Source organism: Chiloscyllium plagiosum, unplaced genomic scaffold (assembly GCF_037043375.1).
Source record: "Chiloscyllium plagiosum isolate Xiang-an unplaced genomic scaffold, Cpla_swu_hap1 HiC_scaffold_12, whole genome shotgun sequence".
Lineage (NCBI taxonomy): Eukaryota > Metazoa > Chordata > Chondrichthyes > Orectolobiformes > Hemiscylliidae > Chiloscyllium > Chiloscyllium plagiosum.
Window position 1 is genome coordinate 83,056,409 of NW_028270150.1, and position 21,157 is coordinate 83,077,565.

The 21,157-nt window shown below is 39.2% G+C and overlaps 1 protein-coding gene across 3 annotated transcripts in view; it reads left to right on the forward strand.

The window, feature by feature from the left end:
- The window catches only part of sh3kbp1 (SH3-domain kinase binding protein 1), a 176,625-nt gene that overhangs the window by 116,306 nt on the left and 39,162 nt on the right, over nucleotides 1-21,157 (forward strand). For all 3 annotated transcript variants that reach the window (XM_087992992.1, XM_043700471.2, XM_043700472.2), the window contains exons 9-10: nucleotides 11,510-11,611; nucleotides 15,515-15,566. In XM_087992992.1, coding sequence (XP_087849118.1) covers nucleotides 11,510-11,611; nucleotides 15,515-15,566 — 154 coding nt within the window. The remainder of the gene's footprint in view (nucleotides 1-11,509; nucleotides 11,612-15,514; nucleotides 15,567-21,157) is intronic.

Sequence of the window (21,157 nt, forward strand, 5' to 3'; positions counted from 1 at the left end):
TTTCCAAATGTTGGTAAATCCTGTCCCTCACAATCCCCTCTAACAACTTGCCCACCACTGACATAAGTCCACTGGTCTATCGTTCACTGTCTTTTCCTTATAGCCTTTCTTAAATAATGGTACCACATTAGACAACCTCCAGTTTTCAGCACCTCACCCGTGACTGTTGATGACACAAATGTCTCCGCAAGGGGCTCAGCAATGCCTTCCCAGCTTCCCATGGAGTTCTCAAAAACATGTGTTCAGGTCCTTGGAATTTATCTACCCTTATTTATCTACCCAAAACTACCTCTCGTTATCTTATTTTTAAAGGCCTTCCATTTCTCAACCATCCCTTTACCTGCAAGTAGCCTCGCCCAATCAACTTTTAAAAGTTCTTGTCTCTCACTGTCAAAATTGGCCTTACTCCAATTTAGAACTTTGACTTTTTGATCAGTTCTATTCTTTTCCATAACTCTTTTAAAACTAATAGAATTGTGATCACTTGTCCCAAAGAGCTCCCCCACCTCCATAACTTGACCTGTCTTCCTTCCCAACAAAAGATCACGTATTGCTCCTTCTCTTGTAAATACATATTGAATATGAAAGTTTTCTTGGACACACTTAACAAATTCGTCCCCATCCAGACCCTTAACACTGTGACAGTCCGAGTCTACGTCTAGAAAGTTAAAATCCCCTACTATTATGACCCTATTTTCCTTACAGGTATCTGAGCTCTCTTTACATATTTGCTTCTCAATTTCTTGCTGAGTAGAGGGGGGCCTATGATACAATCCCAGCAAAGTGATCTTCGTTTTCTTATTTCACAGTTCTACCCATATAACTTGACTGGATGATCTCCCAGGAATGTCCCCCCCAGGTACTGTTATCCCTGACCAAAAATACCTCTCCTGCTCTTGTCCCTTTTCTATCCTTCCTATAGCAAATATACCCTGGAACATTAAGCTGTCCATCCCTGAGCCACGTTTATATAATAGCTATGATATCCCAGTCCCATGTTTCCAACCATGCGTTTAGTTCATCAGCCTTACCTGTCAAGCCTCTTGCATTGAAGTAAATCCAGTTTACTTTATCAGTCTTACCTTGTTTGCTGCACTCCTCAAGTATGTTGGTCCTTTTCAATTTAGGAGGAGCCCATCCCTCTTATACAGGTCTTTTCTACTCTTGAAGAGATCGGTGGTCCAAAAATTTGAATCCTTGCTCCCTGCATCAGCTCCTTAGCCACACATTCATCTACTCTATTGTTCTATTTCTCCTCCCAATATCACATGGTTCTGATAGTAGTCCTGATATCACTACCCCTCAAGGACATACTTTTTAACGACCTGCCTGGTCTCCCACATTAAGTTTGCAGAACTTCATCCCTTTCCCTACCTATGTTGTTGCTATCAACAAGCACAATGACTTCCTGCTGGCCATTCTCCCCTTTCAGATTATTCTGCACCCTCTCCGAGACATCCTTGACCTGGCACCAGGGAGGCAACACACTATCCTGGTGTCTTTCTGATGACCACAGAAACGCCTATCTGTGCCCCAGACTGGAAAGCTCCTAATTACAATTGATTGCTTGGAACCTGACATATAACCCTCATTACAGTTGAGCCAGTCATGGTACCAGAAATCTGAGGGTCACTGCTAAAGCTCCCCTGAAAGGCCAACACCACCTACATACCAATTTGAGATGGGGATAGTCACAGGTGAAATACATCTGCATTCCACAGTGCTATAGAGCATTGTACTTAGCAAGATCTTCAATTTTCAATATTGTAAGGCATCAACTGATGCATATGTTACAGCCACAATTTCTTCAATTGCCTGCAAATAAGGAATGTTTGCAATTCAACAGTTTTAGTATTTCCCCTAGCTGCATCTGAATCTAGATTTTCATGCAGCTGGTGAAATGATTCAAAAGATTTATTTGCCTTTAGAATAGTTTCAATGAGGTTTTACTGTTATGGTTTTGGATAGCAATGAAACTGTTTACTTTAGAACTGTAATTTAAGCATGAAGAGTATTTAAAGAGCATTTGAGCAGTATTGCCCTTTTATTAAAAGAAGTCTTTAGTTATTTTGTATTTACTGTGACAAAAATATTTATTCTCATGTGCTTTCTCTTTAGATTAATTTCTTTTTAACAGAATCTCATGACATTTCTCGAATAATTAGCATTGTAAACAATTAAAAGACTTCTATATTTTCAAGATGCATGATTACTTCAAAAGTTTAATTTCTGTGCTCCCGTCCATCTAAAAGAATTAGCCATTTGGTGAGACTTTTATCTTAGTTTGAGTGTCACTGTGGAGAAACCATATTCCAGTAAAGTAACTTATAATAGATCACTAGATTCATTTAAATCTAATTTAGCATTTGCTATAACACTAGCTAGATTATGTAGTACTACAACAAGTACCTTTTCCTGATTTGCAACAAAATTAATATTTAATTTTTTTGTCAGTTATCAACACAACTGATGATAATCCAAAAATAAAAACAGATAATACCAGAAGCGCTCAGCAGGTTAGGCAGCATCTGTGGGGAAATATTCTTAAACCTTCAGGTATTAGGGGAAATGGGTCAAAGGTGGCTATATATTGCCTGTCAGATTGTTCATTTGTATGAATGGTTATATATCTGTCATGATTTATTTGAATGGTCAAAAAGACTTGAGGGGCTTAATGGTATACTCCCAACCCTATATTAATGATTTTTTAAATATCAGATATGGAATACATTAGAGAATTTCTTGACATTTCCATCTGCTGCAAAGATGACTTGCAACTAAAGCGATGGAAGTGAAGCGTGTTGTCATGTTCACAATGTTAAGCTTCCGCATCCATGTTTTTCAACAGGGCATTATCCATTAATTAAACAGCTTTAAGTTTCCAGTGGGTTGTAACACACTGGCAACAAAACTGTATCAGCAATACTATGCATCCAGTCAAGTCTAAATAGTTGTTTCTCCGTTTCTGTCTTTGTTCTATAATCTTCAGCTTTGCTAACATGAAACTAAAATGTTAATGTGAATGCATGAGCTATTAATGATGGAGACCATTGAGCTTACCTGCTTCATGACCATATCGGTTATTCTGTTTCTGATTTACTATTTGTGTCATACCTGAATTTCCAATTAGCTACAAGTGCATTCCTTGTTGGCCATTATCCTTATGAAATTAGAATTAGTGGGATTGAACAGCATTAAAATATTTTATTTAATTGCTTAAATGATCTCCAATCAATCAGTTCAGATGTGTTATGGCACACCTCTGGAGTAGGTGGAACTTGAATCTATGCCTACAACTGTGCCACATGAGCACTCTGATTTTTGATCCACCTGTTATGACCTATCTCCAGGGTCATCACATCCTGAATTGGGACTTAAACCTAGATCTTTTGGCCCAGAGCAGGGACACTACCACTACACCAAAAAAAACTATTGTAATTGCTTTATAAAATGGTTACTGGACTGGTAATCCAGAGGCTTGGATTAATTTGTCAGAGAATGTGAGTTCAAATTCCACCATTGAAGTTTGTAAATTTGAATTGAGTTTTTTAAAGATCTAGAAATTTAACAAAATGGGATGTGTAAAGGTGACTGCAGAAAATCAACAAATTTCATTTTTGCTGTCGAAGTTAGGAAATCAACCCTGTAAACGATCTTGACCTATTTGAATGTCCAAACATACATCCAATTGGTTAACTTTAAAATGGGCTATAAAGTGAGCTAACAAGCCATTCTCTTTTTGTCAAATCACTACAATGAGTATCTTAATGATACAGAATGTAGAGATCAAGAAGAATGCACATTCTGTCACTGTCCTGAGTAGGTGGTAATAATTGTTGGACTGTCACCCATACCACAAGGATTTTTTAAAAAAAAACAAGATGAGCAGGATTAAATGAGTACAGAGATAATGAAATAAAGCTGGGCAAAATCGATTTGGTATTATCAATGTGTAGATAGTATAGCAAAGCAATTAAAATATCTAATTAATGTGTAACTAAGAGCAATTTTACGAAGTTATAAGACCATAAAGCACAATAGAATTAGAATTATATTATTCAGCCCAACATGTCTGTGCTGCCATTCAGTCATGGCTGATATGCTTTTCAACCCGATTCTCTTGCCGCCTTGTAACCCTTGACCCCCTTTCTAATCAAGAACCTATCTAACTCTGTCAAAAGTACACTCAGTGACTTGGCCTGCACAGCTTTCGGGGTCATTGAGTTCCATAGATTAACCATTCTCTGCCTGAAGAAATTCCTCCTCATCTGAGTTCTAAACGATGTCACTTTTATGCTATGTGCTTGGTCCTAGTCTCTCCTAGTAGATGCATCATTTTCATTTCCACACGACTTGGTCCTCTCAGTATTCTCTAAGTTTCAATCCGATTACTCCTCATCCTTCTAAACTCAGACCCAGAGTTCTCTACTGCTCCTCATATGACAGGTCCCTCAGCCCCAGGATTATTCTTATAAAACTCCTCTGAACTCCCTCCAATGCCAACATATCCATCACTAGATATGGGGTGTAAAACTTTTCACAGCATTCCAAATGTGGTCTGAGCAGATCCTTTTACAGTTCTTGAGAAGATTAGTAGTTCAGGTTGTGGATGAAGTCGTGGATTCAGTCACCGAACCAGTGTGTTTTTCTGCAAACATTTCATTGCTTCGCTAGGTGACCTCATACAGTGCATTTTTAATGAGGTGCTTGTGGTCTATCCAGCGTCGCATTTATATATCTTTGTTTGTTGCCATTTCTGGTTCCATATCTGAGTGGTTTGTATATCTGGTACTGGTTGGAGTGCCAGGCTTCAAAGAATTCTCTGAGGTGTCTCTGTTTTGCCTGTGCTAGGATGGTTATGTTGTCCTAGTTGAATTTGTGACCTTCATTGTCTGTGTGTTGGAAATGAGATTGCTGGTTGTCTGGCAATGACGAGCTGATGTTCATGTACTCCTATGAACTCCAGAATGCAGAACAGGAACACTTATTCAAAGATTAAATGGAACGAGTACCCCAAGAACACTATCCTCTAGTACTTATGGGACAAACACAAAGAAGAGAAAACTATACAACGGACACAATAGCAGCCACACCATACATATCAAAAACATATCAGAGATAACTACCCAACTACTCAGACCCCTGGGAATCTTAGTGGTGCATAAACTAGTACACACCTTCCACCAGCTCCTCATAAAGGTTAAAGACCCAACACACTCATCTAACAGGACGAACGATATCTACAAGCTACCCTGAAAAGACTCTGACAAACACTACATAAGACAAATAGGAAGAAAATTGACCATACAAGTGCACGAACATCAGCTCACGATCAGCACTCTCATTTCCAACCACATAGATGACAAAGAACACAAATTCAACTGGGACAAATAACCATCCTACCACAGGCAAAACAAAGACCAGCTAGAGAACTCCTTGAAGCCTGGCACTCCAACCGGAACTCGATTAATAGACCCATTGATCTGGACCCTGTATACAAGCCACTCGGATACAGAACCAGAAGTACCAACAAACAGGTGTATAAATACCAGGCGGGACAGACCACCAACACCTTATCAAAAACGCACTAATGATGTCGCGAGGCATCAAAACATTTGCAGAAAAGCACGCTGGCTCGGTGAACAAATCCACGACTTGATCCATGTACAGCATCTCCAGTCCATTTCTACTCTTGTATTCTAATCCTCTCAAAATGAATGCTAACATTGTAATTGCCCTCCTAGCTGCCATTGAATCTGTATGTTAACATTGAGAATCCTGAACTAAGACTCTAAAGATTCCATGTGCTTCAAAATTGTAAAGTATTTTCTCGTTTAGAAAATAGTCTATGTCTTTATTCTTCTTAAAGTACATAACCTCACAATTTCCCACACTGTATTTGATCTGTCACTTTTTTGCTCACTTGCTTAGCCTGTCCATATTCTTATGCAGCCTCCACACTTTCTTAACACCGCCTGCCCCTCCACCTGTCTGTCTTCTGTAAACCTAGCAACAATGCCCTCTGTTCCTTCATCCAGGTCGTTAATTTATAATGTGAATAGTTATGGTCCCAACACAGCCTCCTACAGAACTCTACTAATCCACGACTGCCATCCTGAAAACGATAGTTTTATTCCTCGCTCTCTGCCTTCTGTCAGTCAGGCAATCCTTTATTGATGCCAGCACTTCGCCTCAAAACCAAGGACTCCTATTTAGTAGCTTTCTGTGTGGCACCTTGTCAAAGACCTTCAGGAAATCCAAATAGCTCATGTCCATTGGCTTTCCTTTGTCTAACTTGTTTGTTACTTCCTCAAAGAACTCTTACAGATTTGACAAGCATGACCCCACCTTGATGAAGCTGTGCTGACTCAGCTCTACTTCACCATGCATTTCCAAGTACTCTGCAATCTCATACTTAATAGACTGTGTAAAATCTTAACAATGACCAAGATCAGGTCAACTAGCCTATAGTTTCCTATCTTCTGCTTCTCTCCCTTCTTAAACAGGGCAATTTGTTTCAAGCATTGTTTTTTTTTCAGTCCTCTGGGATCTTCCCTGAAAGATTACCATCAATACCTGAACAATCTCCTCAGCTGTCACCTTCAGAACATGGGGTGTAGCCCATCTGGTCCAGGTTATTTATCCACCTCCAGATCTTTCAGCTTCCCTACCACTTTCTCCTTAGTGATGGCCACTATACTGACCTCTGCCCCTTGCCTCTCTTGAAGTTCTAGTATGCTGCTGGTGTCTTCCATGGTGAAAATGATGCAAAATACCATTTTGGTTCCTCTGCCGATCCTTTGTTCCCCATTATGACATTTCTGGCCTCATTTTCCAGTGGTCCAATGTCCACTCTTGCCTCTTGCTCACCTTTCAGATAGCTGAAAAAATCTCTTACTGTCTTCTTTAACATTGCAAGCTGGCTCACTCTCATATTTCATCATCATCTCCCTTATTGCCTTTTTTTTAAGTTACCTTCTGTGAGTTTTTAAAGTTTTCCTAATCATTTGGTTTCCCACTAAGCTTCTTCCAATTCTATGCTTTTCCTTTTTGGTTGCCCTTTAGTATGTTTCTTCTTCCTTGGGGTGAATTTCTACTATGCCTCTCAAATTACCCATAGATACTCCTGCCATTGCAGATCCATAGTCTTCTCCCCCTCCAATCAATTCTAGCCAGCTCTTCTCTCGTGTCTTTGTAGTTACCTTTACTCAATTGTAATGCTGTTACACCTGATTTCAGCTGCTCCTCCTCAAACTGCAGGGTAAATTCTATCATATTATTGTCACTGCCAATTAGGAGTTGCTTCACCTTAAGCTCCCTAATAAAGTCTGCTCCCATTATGCATCATCAACTCCAGAATTGCCTGTTCCCTTTTCTTGGGATCTGCCACCAATCTGCATATTGAAGTCCCTCATGGTTATTGTAATTGTGCCTTTCTTACATGCCTTTTTTACTTCCTGATTTACTTTCATCCCCACATCCTGACTACTGCTAGTAAGCCCACATCTCCTGTCAGGGTCTATTTTCCCTTTTGTAGTTCCCCAACTCTGCCCACAGAGATTCTACACCTTCCAACTCAATATCTCTTCTTGCTATCAATTTAATTTTATTTCTTACTAACCAGGCAACTGCACCTCCTACTCATCAGCCTGTCCTTTCAATAAGACGTGTGTCCTTGTTTATTTAGTTACCAGCCATGATCCCCTTTCAGCCATGTTTCTGTGATACTAGCAACATTGTACCTGCCCCTTTCAGTCTGGGCTACAAGTTCATTTACCTTCTTTCATATACTGCGTGCGTTTATGTACAACACCCTCAGTCCTGTGTTGACTGCCCCCCTTCTTATAGTTGTCCCCTCATCTGCTATTCCTGATGTTATCTGTATAGTATATGGTAATGTCAGCCTTAAAAAAACTGCAGTTCTGATTGTAATGCTGCAACTGGATGCCAATGATTGGTATATTGCATGCAAGGTTTGTGAAGGTTTGTAGCTGAGGTTGAGGTTTAGGGTGTAGCTTTGCTCGCTGAGTTGTAGGTTTGATATCCAGACGTTTCATTACCTGGCTAGGTAACATCATCAGTGGCGACTTCCAAGTGAAGTAGTTGCAGGTATAGTTGCAGTTAAGAGGAATGAGATGGTTTCAAGTGTAACTGGAATGAATTCAACATTTAGAAGTTAAGAAAGAAGGCAGGAACTGAAACTAAAAATGTTTAGTTTTTAGCTAATTGGTAACATGTTCATAAGTAAAGAGTATAAAACAAGAGGAAAGTAAGTTTTGATTCCTAATCAGGACAGATTTTAGATCTGTCACCTATAAATTGCTCCCTAGGACTAGTCACAATTGAGTGCCATAGGTTGATTTGGAATTTTCTGGGTAAGTGACTGGAGGAAGGGCCAAGGACACTCGAGGTCACAGCATTGAAAGGTGAATGAGCTAATCCTTGAATTAATCAATGGACAGCTACAGCCATTGATGCAGTCACAATACAAAATAGGCAATCATGGACAATTTTTGTTGAAAAATGTGGTGCTGGAAAAACACAGCAGGCCAGGCAGCATCCGATTCTCCTGCTCCTCGGATGCAGCCTGGCCTGCTGTGTTTTTCCAGCGCCACATTTTTCAACTCTGGTACTCCAGCATCTGCAGTCCTCACTTTCTCCTAGTCAATCATGGACAATTTCCAAAAAGACAGATTTGCATTTATTTTGCACCTTTTGTAACCAACTGATGTCTCAAAATACTTGGCAGCTACTGAATATTCTCCAATTGTAGATGCTATTCTAATGTAGGAAACACACCAGCCAAATTGTATATAATTAGGTTCCCCAAGCACCAGAATGAGAATGACAAGGTAAAATCTGTGTTTAGTGATGTTAATTAAGGGAAAATGTTAGGAGAAAGTGAGGACTGCAGATGCTTGAGATCAGAGTAGAGTGTGTGATGCTCGAAAAGCGCAGCATCAGGGGAGCAGGAGAATCGATGTTTCGGGCTTAAGCCCTTCATCAGGAAGGGCTATATCAGGCTTATGCCTGAAACGTTGATTTTCCTACTCATGCTGTGCTTTTCCAGCACCACATTCTCAACTAAGGGATAATGTTAGCTGGTACACTAGGATTAAGCCCTTTCTCTTCAAACAGAGAAATTAGATCTCTTAAATACACTTGAGGAAGATGGGGCCTTGATGTCTCAACTGAAAGCAACTCCAACAGGGTAGGTCTTTCTCTGCCTTGGCTTTTAAGCTCATTTGCTGACATGGGACTTTAACCCACAAACTTCTGACTTGGAGACATGAATGTTATCAACTAACTCACAGCTAACGCATGATACTAGACAAAATACCAGAGCACTCTAGTCTTAGATGTGAAAGACACTTGCAGGAACTCAGATCATCACCAACTGAAATTGTTGAAATTTAGAGTGGATATCAGAAATTGACCATTCTTCTGAAGTTGTGGAATTTATTAAATTGGATAAAATAATTATAAACTTTAGCAGTGGTCTAAGAATGCGTGTGAAAGGTTTTGGAGATTACAGATGCCAGAAAGTGTATAGTTACGTTTTTTTTTAGTTCTTGACTTTTTTTGTTTGTTCCAATAAGTATTCCTGTTTGAAATCAGAGCAACCCGATAATAACCAAATTCTGTAGAATATAAAACTTGACAAAGAAGTATTGGTGACAAAATCACTATGCAGAAAGTGAATTTTGCACAAATGCAGGTTACTGTGAAGAATTGAGGTGTAAGGAAGACTACTGAAGATGGTTCCAAGATGTCTGTGTATTGCCAGCAATTGATTGTAATAAAAATTACAATAGATTTAACATGCGTTCTCCCACATTGCATTTCAAGTAATGCAAATTGAAAATGTGAATCTCCAAAAAAAAATGTAAATTGCAGAAGTTAAATGTGAATAATTGAAAGCCCTATTTCTTTAGAGTCATAGTCCTACAGCATAGAAACAGATCCTTTGGTCCAACCAGTCCGAGCTGACCATAACCCCAAACTAAACTAGTCCTACCTGCCTGTGCTTGGCCCATATCCCTCCAAACATTTCTTATTCATGACTCTAAGAAAATTAGAAGTAAAATTAGAAATAAACCTGAATCTTGGGAGCAGCTGCAATACCCATGCTACACTCAGTCCACCGTTTTAGAATCTCTTGTCGGTTATTCCACTGGGTTTGGTTAAGACTTCAGTTCTTAGTATCTATAAATATGGGAAGGCTAATTGGATGTATTTTAGTATATATTTCTTCCAATATAGATCTTACTGCAAGGTTGGTTGGAGGTATGCCTGGAGATTTGATTAAATTGTATTCTGACCATATGACCTGTTTGATCTCACAATATAATTCCATGCCTTGGAAGAATGTTCCTGCATTCACTCAAATCCCATATGGCTAAGAATGTTAGTGCACAGGTACTAAGACCTAGGAGGCTATTTTTTGCTGTAAGAGGGTGGAGAAGAGGGAAATGTGAAGGAGAGTGATTCACACAGGGGAAAATCAGCAGAGGAAAGAAATTCTGATTCTACCATTAATGGTTATTTGTGCAATTTCAATGAGTTAGCAATAATATTAGTGATAACGCTCACACTTCCTTCATACCAACCATTATTGCAATAACCCACTGATAGTTTGATATAACTGATTTCCAACATTTTTGCAAAAGGTAAGGTCAAGTTTCAGGTTATTGTCACTTTCAATAGACTTCATCTGTCTCCTTGGATTCTGAACTCCATTCTGGTTACATATCGATGTCACATTCTAAATTGGGAGTCTTGGTCAAAACCAAGAGTTTTTGTAGTTGGAGTTTACATGTCAAAAACAGTGCAAAATATTTGCACAAAGGACAGCGAGCTTGGTTTCTGGGGTAATTCTCAGAAAGTACATCATCCTAAACTTGGTTTGCACCAACATTTCTAAATCTTTCCTTGAGCTCGGACTCAGTAAAGGAAGAAGTCATTTGTTCCTTAATGATTGTGCTCTCTACTTTGGTTGCATTGTTTCCACCTACCACCCCCCCATCATCAAATATTGTAACCCATGCTCAAATATATGTCCCATGCCTTTGACAATAATGTTTTGTCTCTACCTCAAAAGCTACATGAAATATATTACTTGAGGAAGTTTTCTCTGCCCTAATGAGAATCCTTTGTTTCCATTCCCATTCTCCCATCATTGAAAATATCATTCACAGTTCACCCACAGTACGGTCCTCAGGTTTCCAATCCATTAACTGACTATACTTTAGCCTGTGCCATTCCCATACACCATTTACTGCTGCTGTGTCTAGCTCTCATGGGAAATGCTTTTCAGGTGAAGTGTGGACCATTGTGACATGAAGTTTAAAATCGTTGATGAGTACAATCACTGACCTCACAGGCTGCCGAAAGCAGCAATTGGTGGTGGCGGTTGGGAGTAAAATTCATTCTGAGATGGTTGAGAATACTACATTATAATTGTGAATGCTGGGAAAATTGCTAGATCTAGTTATTTATTTTCCTGTAGGAATGTGCAGATGCTGGATGGTGGGAAGGAGAAATCAATGGTAAACGGGGCGTTTTTCCAGATAACTTTGTGAAGCTTCTGCCACCTGACTTTGAAAAAGAGGTAAGTACCTTTATGCCACTTTGTAACTTTGAACTAGCATTCTTCCTCTGCTTTTTAAAGGCATCAGGCTTATGAAAATGTGCAACTTAATTTATACCCAAAAGAGCACAGCATGTTGAATTAATTATTATACGGTACAGCACCATCTGTTCTCTTAAGTCTGCTGAGACTGTACTTGGAAAGTGGTATTTTCTTGGCAAGAAACTGAGTCTTAAGCAGTTCTTGAAATGAGATTCAGGGGTGGGGTGTGCAAATATGCTAGTATAATAAAGTCTCTAAGCAATTTGCTGATTTTCTTAATTTGATTGTATTCTTCCTGCATATTAAGAAAAGTTAAATATTTGATCATTTCTAATTCTCCACAGTGCTTTTAATAATTTACAATGCAGTAAAACTGGACTTGAATTTATATTACAACTGATAATTTAGTGCTGTCAGGAACTGTGATCATTGGAAACATGGAGACACTGAAGGCTATGGCCCTAAAGCTTTAACGATTTACTGAATCCAACCTTACCCAATGCTACTTCAGTGAATAGGAATTAGGTGTCAAAAGGAAGGAAAAACAAGGGCTCTCTGCAGAACCCAGATGTCCAAAATCCAAGAAAAACGACAAAGGAAAAGCAGTGGACATAAATAGAAAGGAAATGAAAATAGCATCTGAATCAATACAACAGGGAAATGCATGTTTGGCAAAGAAGGATGCAAGAAAATACTAACTGGATAGCTTATTTGAGCTGACGTGTTTTTCATGTGGGAATTACTCTGGAGAGTCACAATCACGAGATGTAAAAAGGGAAATATTTTGAGCGAGTAAGTAGATGGATGTTTGGATTTGTTAAGGTACAACACATAAAGCTACTTAATAAGATAAAGGCCATGATGTTAGGAAAAGGATATCTGAATAGAGTATTGGCTAAATAGAAGACCAAGACTAAGGATAAAGAGTGTGCTATCCAGATCTGTAACTAGTAGAATGCCACAGAGATGTGTGCTCTGCCTGCAGTTATTTACAATATATATATTGTAAGGCTCAGATGATGGAAGTGAGTGTACTGTTGCCAAACTTGTGGATTATACAAAAATATTTGAGAACACAAGTAGTGAGGATGGCCTAATGAGTCTAAATAGGGATATAGATAGATTAAGTGTGTGGGCAAAAGCTTGGCAAATGATATCTAATATGGGAAAGTGAGGGTTATGTATTTTGGCAGGAAGAATGGAAGAGCTGAAGCGATGAAAGACTGCAATAAGTTACAGATCAGAGGAATTAAATGTCATTGTGCATGAAACCTATTAAACTAACTTCTAAGTTCAGCTGGTAATCGGGAAGGCAAATGAAATATTTAAAGGCAATGGAGTATAAAATAGGAACATCTTGCTAAAATTATACAGGGCACTGATCAGACCATAAGCTGGGATACTGTGAAAATGTTTGGGCCCCTTATCCAAGGAAAGATTGGAGGCAGTCCAGAGAAGATTCTCTAGGCTGGTATCAGGTATGCAGGGACTGCCTTATGAGGAGGGCTTGAGTTTTTTTGGACTTATTCTCCTAGACTGCAATGAATGCAAGAGGAGACCTTATTGAACATGTAAGATTTTTAGGGTGCTTGATAGGGTCGTTGAGGAGGAGTCCTCCTTGTAAGAAAATCTAGAACCAGAGGGCATTATTGCAGATGAGGGACTGCCCATTTAAGACAGAGATGAGGATTTTTTTTTCTCTGAAGTGGTAAGTCTGTGTAATTCTTTATTGTAGAGTCTGGGTCATTAAGTATATTCCAGGCTGAAATAGACAGATTTTTAACAAGTAAGGGCATCAAGGGTTATGAGTCAAAGGTAGGAAATAGGAGTTGAGGTTTATCAGATAAGCCCTGATATCATTGAATGATGGGGTGGACTCAATGGGCTAATATCCTACCTCTGCGCTTACATCTTACAGACAGTATCCATTTGCTTTACTAACTGAGGCAAAGAATATGAGAGAAAGAGGTTTATGCCAGTATTGTATAAAACATTAGTGAGGCAAAATTATAGCACACCTTATAATTCTGGTCACCACATTACAGGAAGAATGGAATTGCACACAAGAATATACAGACCAAGTCTACAAGGGCCTTAATGGAATTAAAATATTTTAGCTGCAAGGGCAGATTGCATAGGCTGGAATCTTTTTTGAACAGGAGGCTGAAGGGAAATTTAATTGAGATTTATAAAATTGAGGGATTTAGAAAGAATGGATGGAGAGCATCTATTCTCAAAAGTAGAGGGGTCATTGTATATTAATATAAAAGGATTAGTAGAAAGATTAGAAGGAAGATGCTAGAGCTCTTGTGACAGTCATAATGTCCCTACCTTTGAGTCAGGATGTCTGGGTTCAAGTATCACCTATTCCAGAGGTGTGTGGTAACATCTCTGAACAGGTTGGTTGGAAGATATCTGCAAGGGAGAGACAGAAAGAACTTTCATCCAGCTGGTGCTTCTGGCACACTTTGAAAGGATGGCCATGTAAGGAACACCATTACGTTTTTTAGAAACCTGCAATATACATTTGAAGTGCTGTAACCTATAGGACTGTTGGCAAAAACTGGAAGGTATGTTCAGCCTTGGTAACTCTTTATTGGCTATAACAGACACAATTGGCTGAATGGCTTCTCCAGTGCTACAATTTTTTTGTATTTGTGTTTCTAACATTTGTATATGGTGCTGAAAAGTGCAACAAAGAAAACTATTTGCTTTTGAGCCGTGATCTGCCTAGTTTCCTGTTTTTGGGTGCTGTTAGCTGCAACAGGTTGTGGGGTTATAGAGGAAAATAAAAGCAAAACATGAAGCTCATTTCAAATGAGACCCAGAAATTCCATTTCTTTAACCTGAAGCGTTTGTTTTCCCAAAACTTTGTGTTGACTCCAACTTTGGATTGTCAGGCTAGGTAGGGGAAGGAGTATGGATGTTTTGTGTGGAATGGATGGCTGATTAGCATAATATGTGATTTTTGTTTGTGAATGAGTTGCTTGGATTTTTTGCTTACTGTTTCTTTTCTTTTAGTGAATAAGTGGTTCATTAGATTGACGTATTACAAGTGCTCAAGTTCCAACACATTGTGCTGTTGAAGGGAGGCTAGGTTCAATCAGCTTTAAAATAAATCCACCCCCACACACCAACCCACCCTCAAAGTAAGGGACCAGTTTAGAATTGATTTCACATTTATTTGTAAAGGAGAGAGAGAGAGAAAAAAAATATATACTGATTTTGGCTGCTTAATACTGCGCATAGCAACTGGATTGAGGCAGCCTAATCTAATCTAAATTGGTAGTCAATAGAGATTTGTAATATTAACATAATGGAATAAATTTCGATCTAGCTCCGAGCTGGAACTGTGCATTTTCACACGTGTTGTCTGAATGTTGGAGAGACCCAGCGTGCTCTATCTGGATAAAATCAGTTAGCCAGGGAACATGTGTGGGACTCTGTTAGTTCAGCTGTTTATTCAAATGGCCTCCAGTAAAATAAAGTTGGTTACTGAACTTCAGCGATCCTATTATAAACTAATCTGTAGACATATGAAGTTTTAAAAATTAGCCACTAACTATATGCACGGTGCAATCATTCTGCAGTGTTGTCACTGTGCTATGTTTATAAAATGCAGAAGATGAATTATATGCTTCTGAGTTTTCGTTTTATCCCAATTGAAACTATTTTGTACTGAAACCGCGTTGAGCATTTCTATGCTATCTGATGTGCCATTTTTAAATAGAAAGGCTGATCTAGTCAGGATGTTACACAATCAGTACTGGCTGGATTTGTTTGGTTCTGCCAAGTTATTGTCTACTGTTTTTTTTTTGACAGTGTGTATTGGGATCTTAAACTGATTATGTGCTTATTGATATTAACTTTTTTTTTCCTTAGCGACCCAAGAAGCCTCCGCCCCCTTCAGCTCCAACTGTCAAGCCATTGTCAGGTAATATTTATTGGTTATAAATTATTCTAATTTGATGAAGTTCAAATCCATGTGAAATATACTTACTGCAACTGAGCAAGCCTTTTGATCAAAATAACTGCATCAAATCTGGACAATCTCCTGTTAAAGTTTACTAAAAGGTAGCAGCAAATAATCAGAACTTCAGAAATTGTACATGTTCTCTAAACTTGGTAGTCTGTAATGTTTAATGGTTAACTTAATATATTTTGATAAAAGGATTTGCAAATTATCAAATTCTTTTCCATTAATTTATAAAAAATAGCAAAGTTTAACATTTTTGTCAAAATTAACTACTTGTCAGAAATTCATCTGTGTAAAGGGAGAATGTAGGGTCATCTCATGTGATCTTGAGTTCAAGCTACTAATCTTATTTGTGCTTAGTTCCTGTTTTCTATTTTCTCCAATTTGATTTTGTGAGCCTGCAGAACAGCAGCTAAAACAATTTGAAAGTTGTACAGGGGGACCTCTATTATCTGAGCGAGATGAGTGGGCACTATTTCGTTTGGATAATCAATTATTCAGTTAATCAATTAAATGCCTTTTCTCTGGGACTAGAGTTTTTAAAATCTGCCCCTGTCCAACACCGCGCCCCCACCCTCAAGAACACACTGTGCGAGCCCCGCCCTCAACACCGTCCCCCCACCCCGTGCGCCCCGCCCCCTCTCCGGGGCAGCTGGACTGTACACCAACAACAAGACAGCTGCCGCTGTTGCAGCTGTCTTTGTGGGGTAAGTCTCCAAATAGCGCCGCGCACAGCCAAAGCCACACAAATTGTTACTGCAACTTTTGACAGGTTCCACGTTTGCCCTGTACAAGACAATGTTGGAGATTATCTGGAGAAGGGGGGTTTAGGGTGCACCCCTCTGTAGAACTCCAGGAAAGTGTGGGGAGAGGGAGAAGGCAGAAGGTCAGTCATTTGGAGATGGTACCTGTTTAATCATTGTAAACAAAAGATGCGATCACTGTTGGAAACACTTCTTTGATGTAATGTTTCGATTGGGATCTTGAGATCTCCTTTGGCTAATCAGAGTTTTGGATAATTGGTATTCGGATAATCGAGGTTCCTCTGTAAGTGAATAAGTAATCAGTCGTAAACTTATGTTAGAAGACAAGGAAATGAATAATAGATTTGTTGTTTTCACAATTTAATTGCTACTGACACAAATTGGGAAATAACTTTAGAGGTGTGCCATCTAGTGGGCAATTATCCTTAGTGATGATGTTTTAAAAAATGAACTTCAGCCTTCTCTCAACCTCCCTCCACTTGCTGTCTTCCCTATCTCTCCTCTCTTTTACTCCCTTCTGTCTCTTACCTCTCTTCCTCCTCTCCTCTGCGTTTTCTAATCCCTCCTCCCTCACCCTTTCTAACTCCTCTTTCAATTTCCTTCCTTCTCTCCTTCCTTTTCACTGTCACCACTCTTCCCGTTGTCTGTCCCCCACACTCGCTTGCTTGCTCTCTTTCTTTTTCTTTCTTTCTCCCCCCCCCCCCCCACAAAAAAAATCAAAAGTCAGAACTTTTGTAAGAGATGACCTAGGCTTGGATGATGTGCAGTTCATTTGGGTGGAGATAGGTAACAGCAAGGGAAAGAAAAGATTGTCAGGAGTATTGTGTATATACTCCCAAACAGTAACCATATGGTAGGAAAGGGTACATAGTCATAGAAATGTATAGCATGGAAACAGACCCTTCAGTCCAACTTGTCCATGCCGACCAGATATCCTAACCTAATTAGATTAGATTCCCTACAGTGTGGAAACAGGCCCTTCGGCACAACCAGTCCACGCCGACTCTCTGAAGAGTAACCCACCCAGACCCATTCCCCTGTACTCATGTACCTAACACTACGGGCAATTTAGCATGGCCAATTCACCTGACTTGCACATCTTTGGACTGTGGGAGGAAACCGGAGCACCCGGAGGAAACTCACGCAGATACTGGGAGAATATGCAAACTCCACACAGACAGTCACCCAAAACCGAAATCGAACCTGGGGCCCTGGCGCTGTGAGGCAGCAATGCTAACCACTGAGCCACCGTGCCACCCCTAATCTAATCCCACCTGCCAACAGGAAACACTTATTGGGCACAAAATGACACTTATTGAGCACAAAATATTTATCATACAATATATTTATACAGTATGGCTAGTTTATGCTTATCTATTTTATAGCTATCAATGTTTTTCTCATCTTTAGGCAATATCTAAAATTCTTTCACTCCTAACATTTTGGTAATAAGGCTCTTCTCTTAACCTAATATTATCTTTAAACTCTTTAGTTAGCTACATTATGATTTTCTTTTCATAAGCAGCTTTTGTTTTCAAAGCAGTGTAGGTATATAGAGAATTAAAAAATAAGTGCCCACCATTGTACCTTTCAATCAAACTTACCAATGCACCTCATCCAATTCATCCTTCATACCCATTCAGACTTGTGTTTCACTCTCAAATGCAGTATAAAATTTCATCACATTATGATCAGTTTTACATTGAGGTCACATAAATAAATAATAGAAGCATTTGAAAAGAATAGGTCAATAATTTGAATCTTCATGTTGATTGGGTCACTCAAGTTGGAAAGGGTAGCTTCAACGGTAAATTCATAGAGTGCATTAGGGATAGTTTCCTAGAACAATGTGTAATGGAGCTAACCAGGTAACAGGTTATCCTGCATCTGGTATTGAGGTTGGTTTAGTAAATTTACCTCCGAGTGAATGACCCCCTAAAGTAGAGATCGTAGTAGTGATAGAATTTAATATTCCTGTGTTGAAACAACTGTATTTAACTTAAGGGAATTAAATGAATCGTAGAGTTAGCTGAAGTGGACTGAGCAGATAGATTGGAAGAAAAGACAATGAGCAAACATGGTGGCACAGTGGTTAGCACTGCTGCCTCACAGCGCCAGAGACCTGGGTTCAATTCCCGCCTCAGGCGACTGACTATGTGGAGTTTGCACGTTCTCCCCGTGTCTGCGTGGGTTTCCTCCGGGTGCTCCGGTTTCCTCCCACAGTCCAAAGATGTGCAGGGTCAGGTGAATTGGCCATACTAAATTGCCCATAGTGTTAGGTAAGGGGTAAATGTAGGGGTGTGGGTGGGTTTCGCTTCGGCGGGTCGGTGTGGACTTGTTGGGCCGAAGGGCCTGTTTCCACACTGTAATCTAATCTAATCTAATCTAATCTAATATTTGTCGAAGTAATTTATGAATGTCAGCAAAAATAATCACCAATAAGGTGTAAAGATTCTAAGAGAGGGATAAACCAATCATGGCTGACCCAGGAAGCTGAGTGTATAAAGTTGAAAGAAAAAATATACTAGGAGGCAAAAGTCAATGATAGGTCTGAACACTGCAATAAATTCAGAATCCAGCAAAGGAGGGCTAAAAGGATAAAAAGAGAGAGAAAATAAACCATGAGAACAAACTACTGAGGAGGTAAGAGCTTCTTTAAATATATCAAATGGTCAATAGTGGTCAAAGTGAACATAAGCCCTGTAAAAAGTAAATCTGGGACAAAGTCAGAGGGAGCAAGGAAATGGCAATGGAGTTAATGGGGTCAACCTTTAGGGTGGAAGATACTTCGAACACTTCATTAATTCCTCCCAGTATTTACTAGTATTAAGTACCATTACAATCACTGGAGAAGTAGTATTAGACACACTTATGGGGATAAACACAGATAAGTCTCCTGGCCCTGATAGTTTGCATCCGAGAGTCCTGAAGGAAGTAGCTACAGAGCTATGGGATGCATTGATTGTAATTTTCCAAAAAATATTGAATTCTGTAGCTGTACCAGAAGATTAGAAACCTCCCAATGTGACATCTCTATTCAAAAATAGGAGGAGGCCAAAAGCAACTAACTATACACCGATTAATCTAACATCTATTGTTGGAAAAATGTTGGAGTCAATTATTAAGGAAGTAATAACAGTATATTTGGAAAATTATAATCTAATCAGAGTCAGCATGGTTTCGTGAAAGGGAAATCATATCTGATTAATTTATTAGAGTTTTTTTTGAGGAAATCTTAACCAGAATGGATAGAGAGGAGCTAATAGATGTAATTTGGTCTTCCAGAGGTCTTTGACCAAGTAGCTCACAAAAGGTTAAGTTGTAAGATAAGACCATGATGTTGGAGGTAGTATATTGGTTTGGATAGACAGTTGGCCAATGGGCAGGAAACAGAGAGTGAGATTTAGGAGTTCTTCTTCAGGTTGGCAATCCTAACCAGTACGATTCCACAGGGATCAGTGCTGAGACTGCAACTATTTACGGGAGGAAGTAAGTGAATATACTGCAATCAAATTTGTAGAAAACACAAAGTAGGTGGAAAGGCAGGTTGTGAAGAACATGTGAACTGTTTAGAGAGTTAAGTAATTGGGCAAAAAGTTGAGAAATGGTGTATAATGTCAGAATATGTGAAATTGTTCATTTTGGAAGAGAGAACAAAAAAATAATTTTAAATTAAGAAAACCTGCACAAAGCTGAGCTACAAAGGAACTTGAAGGGTAGTTGTACAGAAAATACCGAAAGCATGCACACAAGTGCAGCATGTAATTAGGAAGGTGAATGGAATGTTAGCCCTTGTTCCCAGAAGTTAGAGTATAAGACCAGGGAATTCCTACTGCAACTGTACAAGATGCTGATGAGACCACATCTGGAGTACTGAGAGCAGTTTTAGTCCCTTATTGAAGGGTAGAGAATCTGGTGTTTACTGCAGAAGGCTGTTGATGCTTGGTCGATAAGTATATTCAAGATATTTTTAATCAGTAAAGAATTCGAGGGTATGGGAAAAGGCAGTGAAATGGAGTTGAGGATTATCGGATATGTCATTATCTCATTGAATGGTGGAGCAGATTCAATGGACTGAATGGCCTGTTCCTGTCCTGGCTTCTAACTATTTCATTGGTACCCTTGGCTTCCTAATCACTAAAAGTAGGTCGCTTCAGGAGTCAGTAAAATGTCTAACCCATTTCTGTAGAACTGGTACCACATATGGGATAGACTGTATGGACTGCAAGTTTTTTTTTACTCAAGTAACACATGTTTTGACAGCTTCATAGTGACTTTCACTAGTACTCTTACTCTTTCACAAGTGCTCTGTACGATGACACCCATGGGCGGAGTAGTTGCAATAAACCAAGGCAGAAAATTACAGTCATGCTCCCAAAGTGTAGCACTTCACTGATGTGCTTCACCTAAGGGCTTCATAGAGAATGAAAGAGGCTTTTCTTCATTCTGACAATTGTTCATCAAGTGCACAATGTTTCTGGAAGGATAAATGCATGAACTGCTCTGGATTTTTCTAGATTATTTTCACACTTTATTTCGTTTTTAAAATTGGATTGTTTGTCCAAGTTTCCAGACTACTGCTTCAGGACATAACTGCTACATTAGTGTACTGCTCGGTATGTGCGCACTATAATATGAGCCTTTATTGTCATATTTTGGTTTAATTTTCAGGGTTTTTGTATATTATTCAAAATGAATTGAATAATCATACAAAAATTAAAAAAAAATGCTATGTGGAAAAGACAAGTGAGTGGGTCCAGCAGAGATGTTCTTGCAGATAGCAAC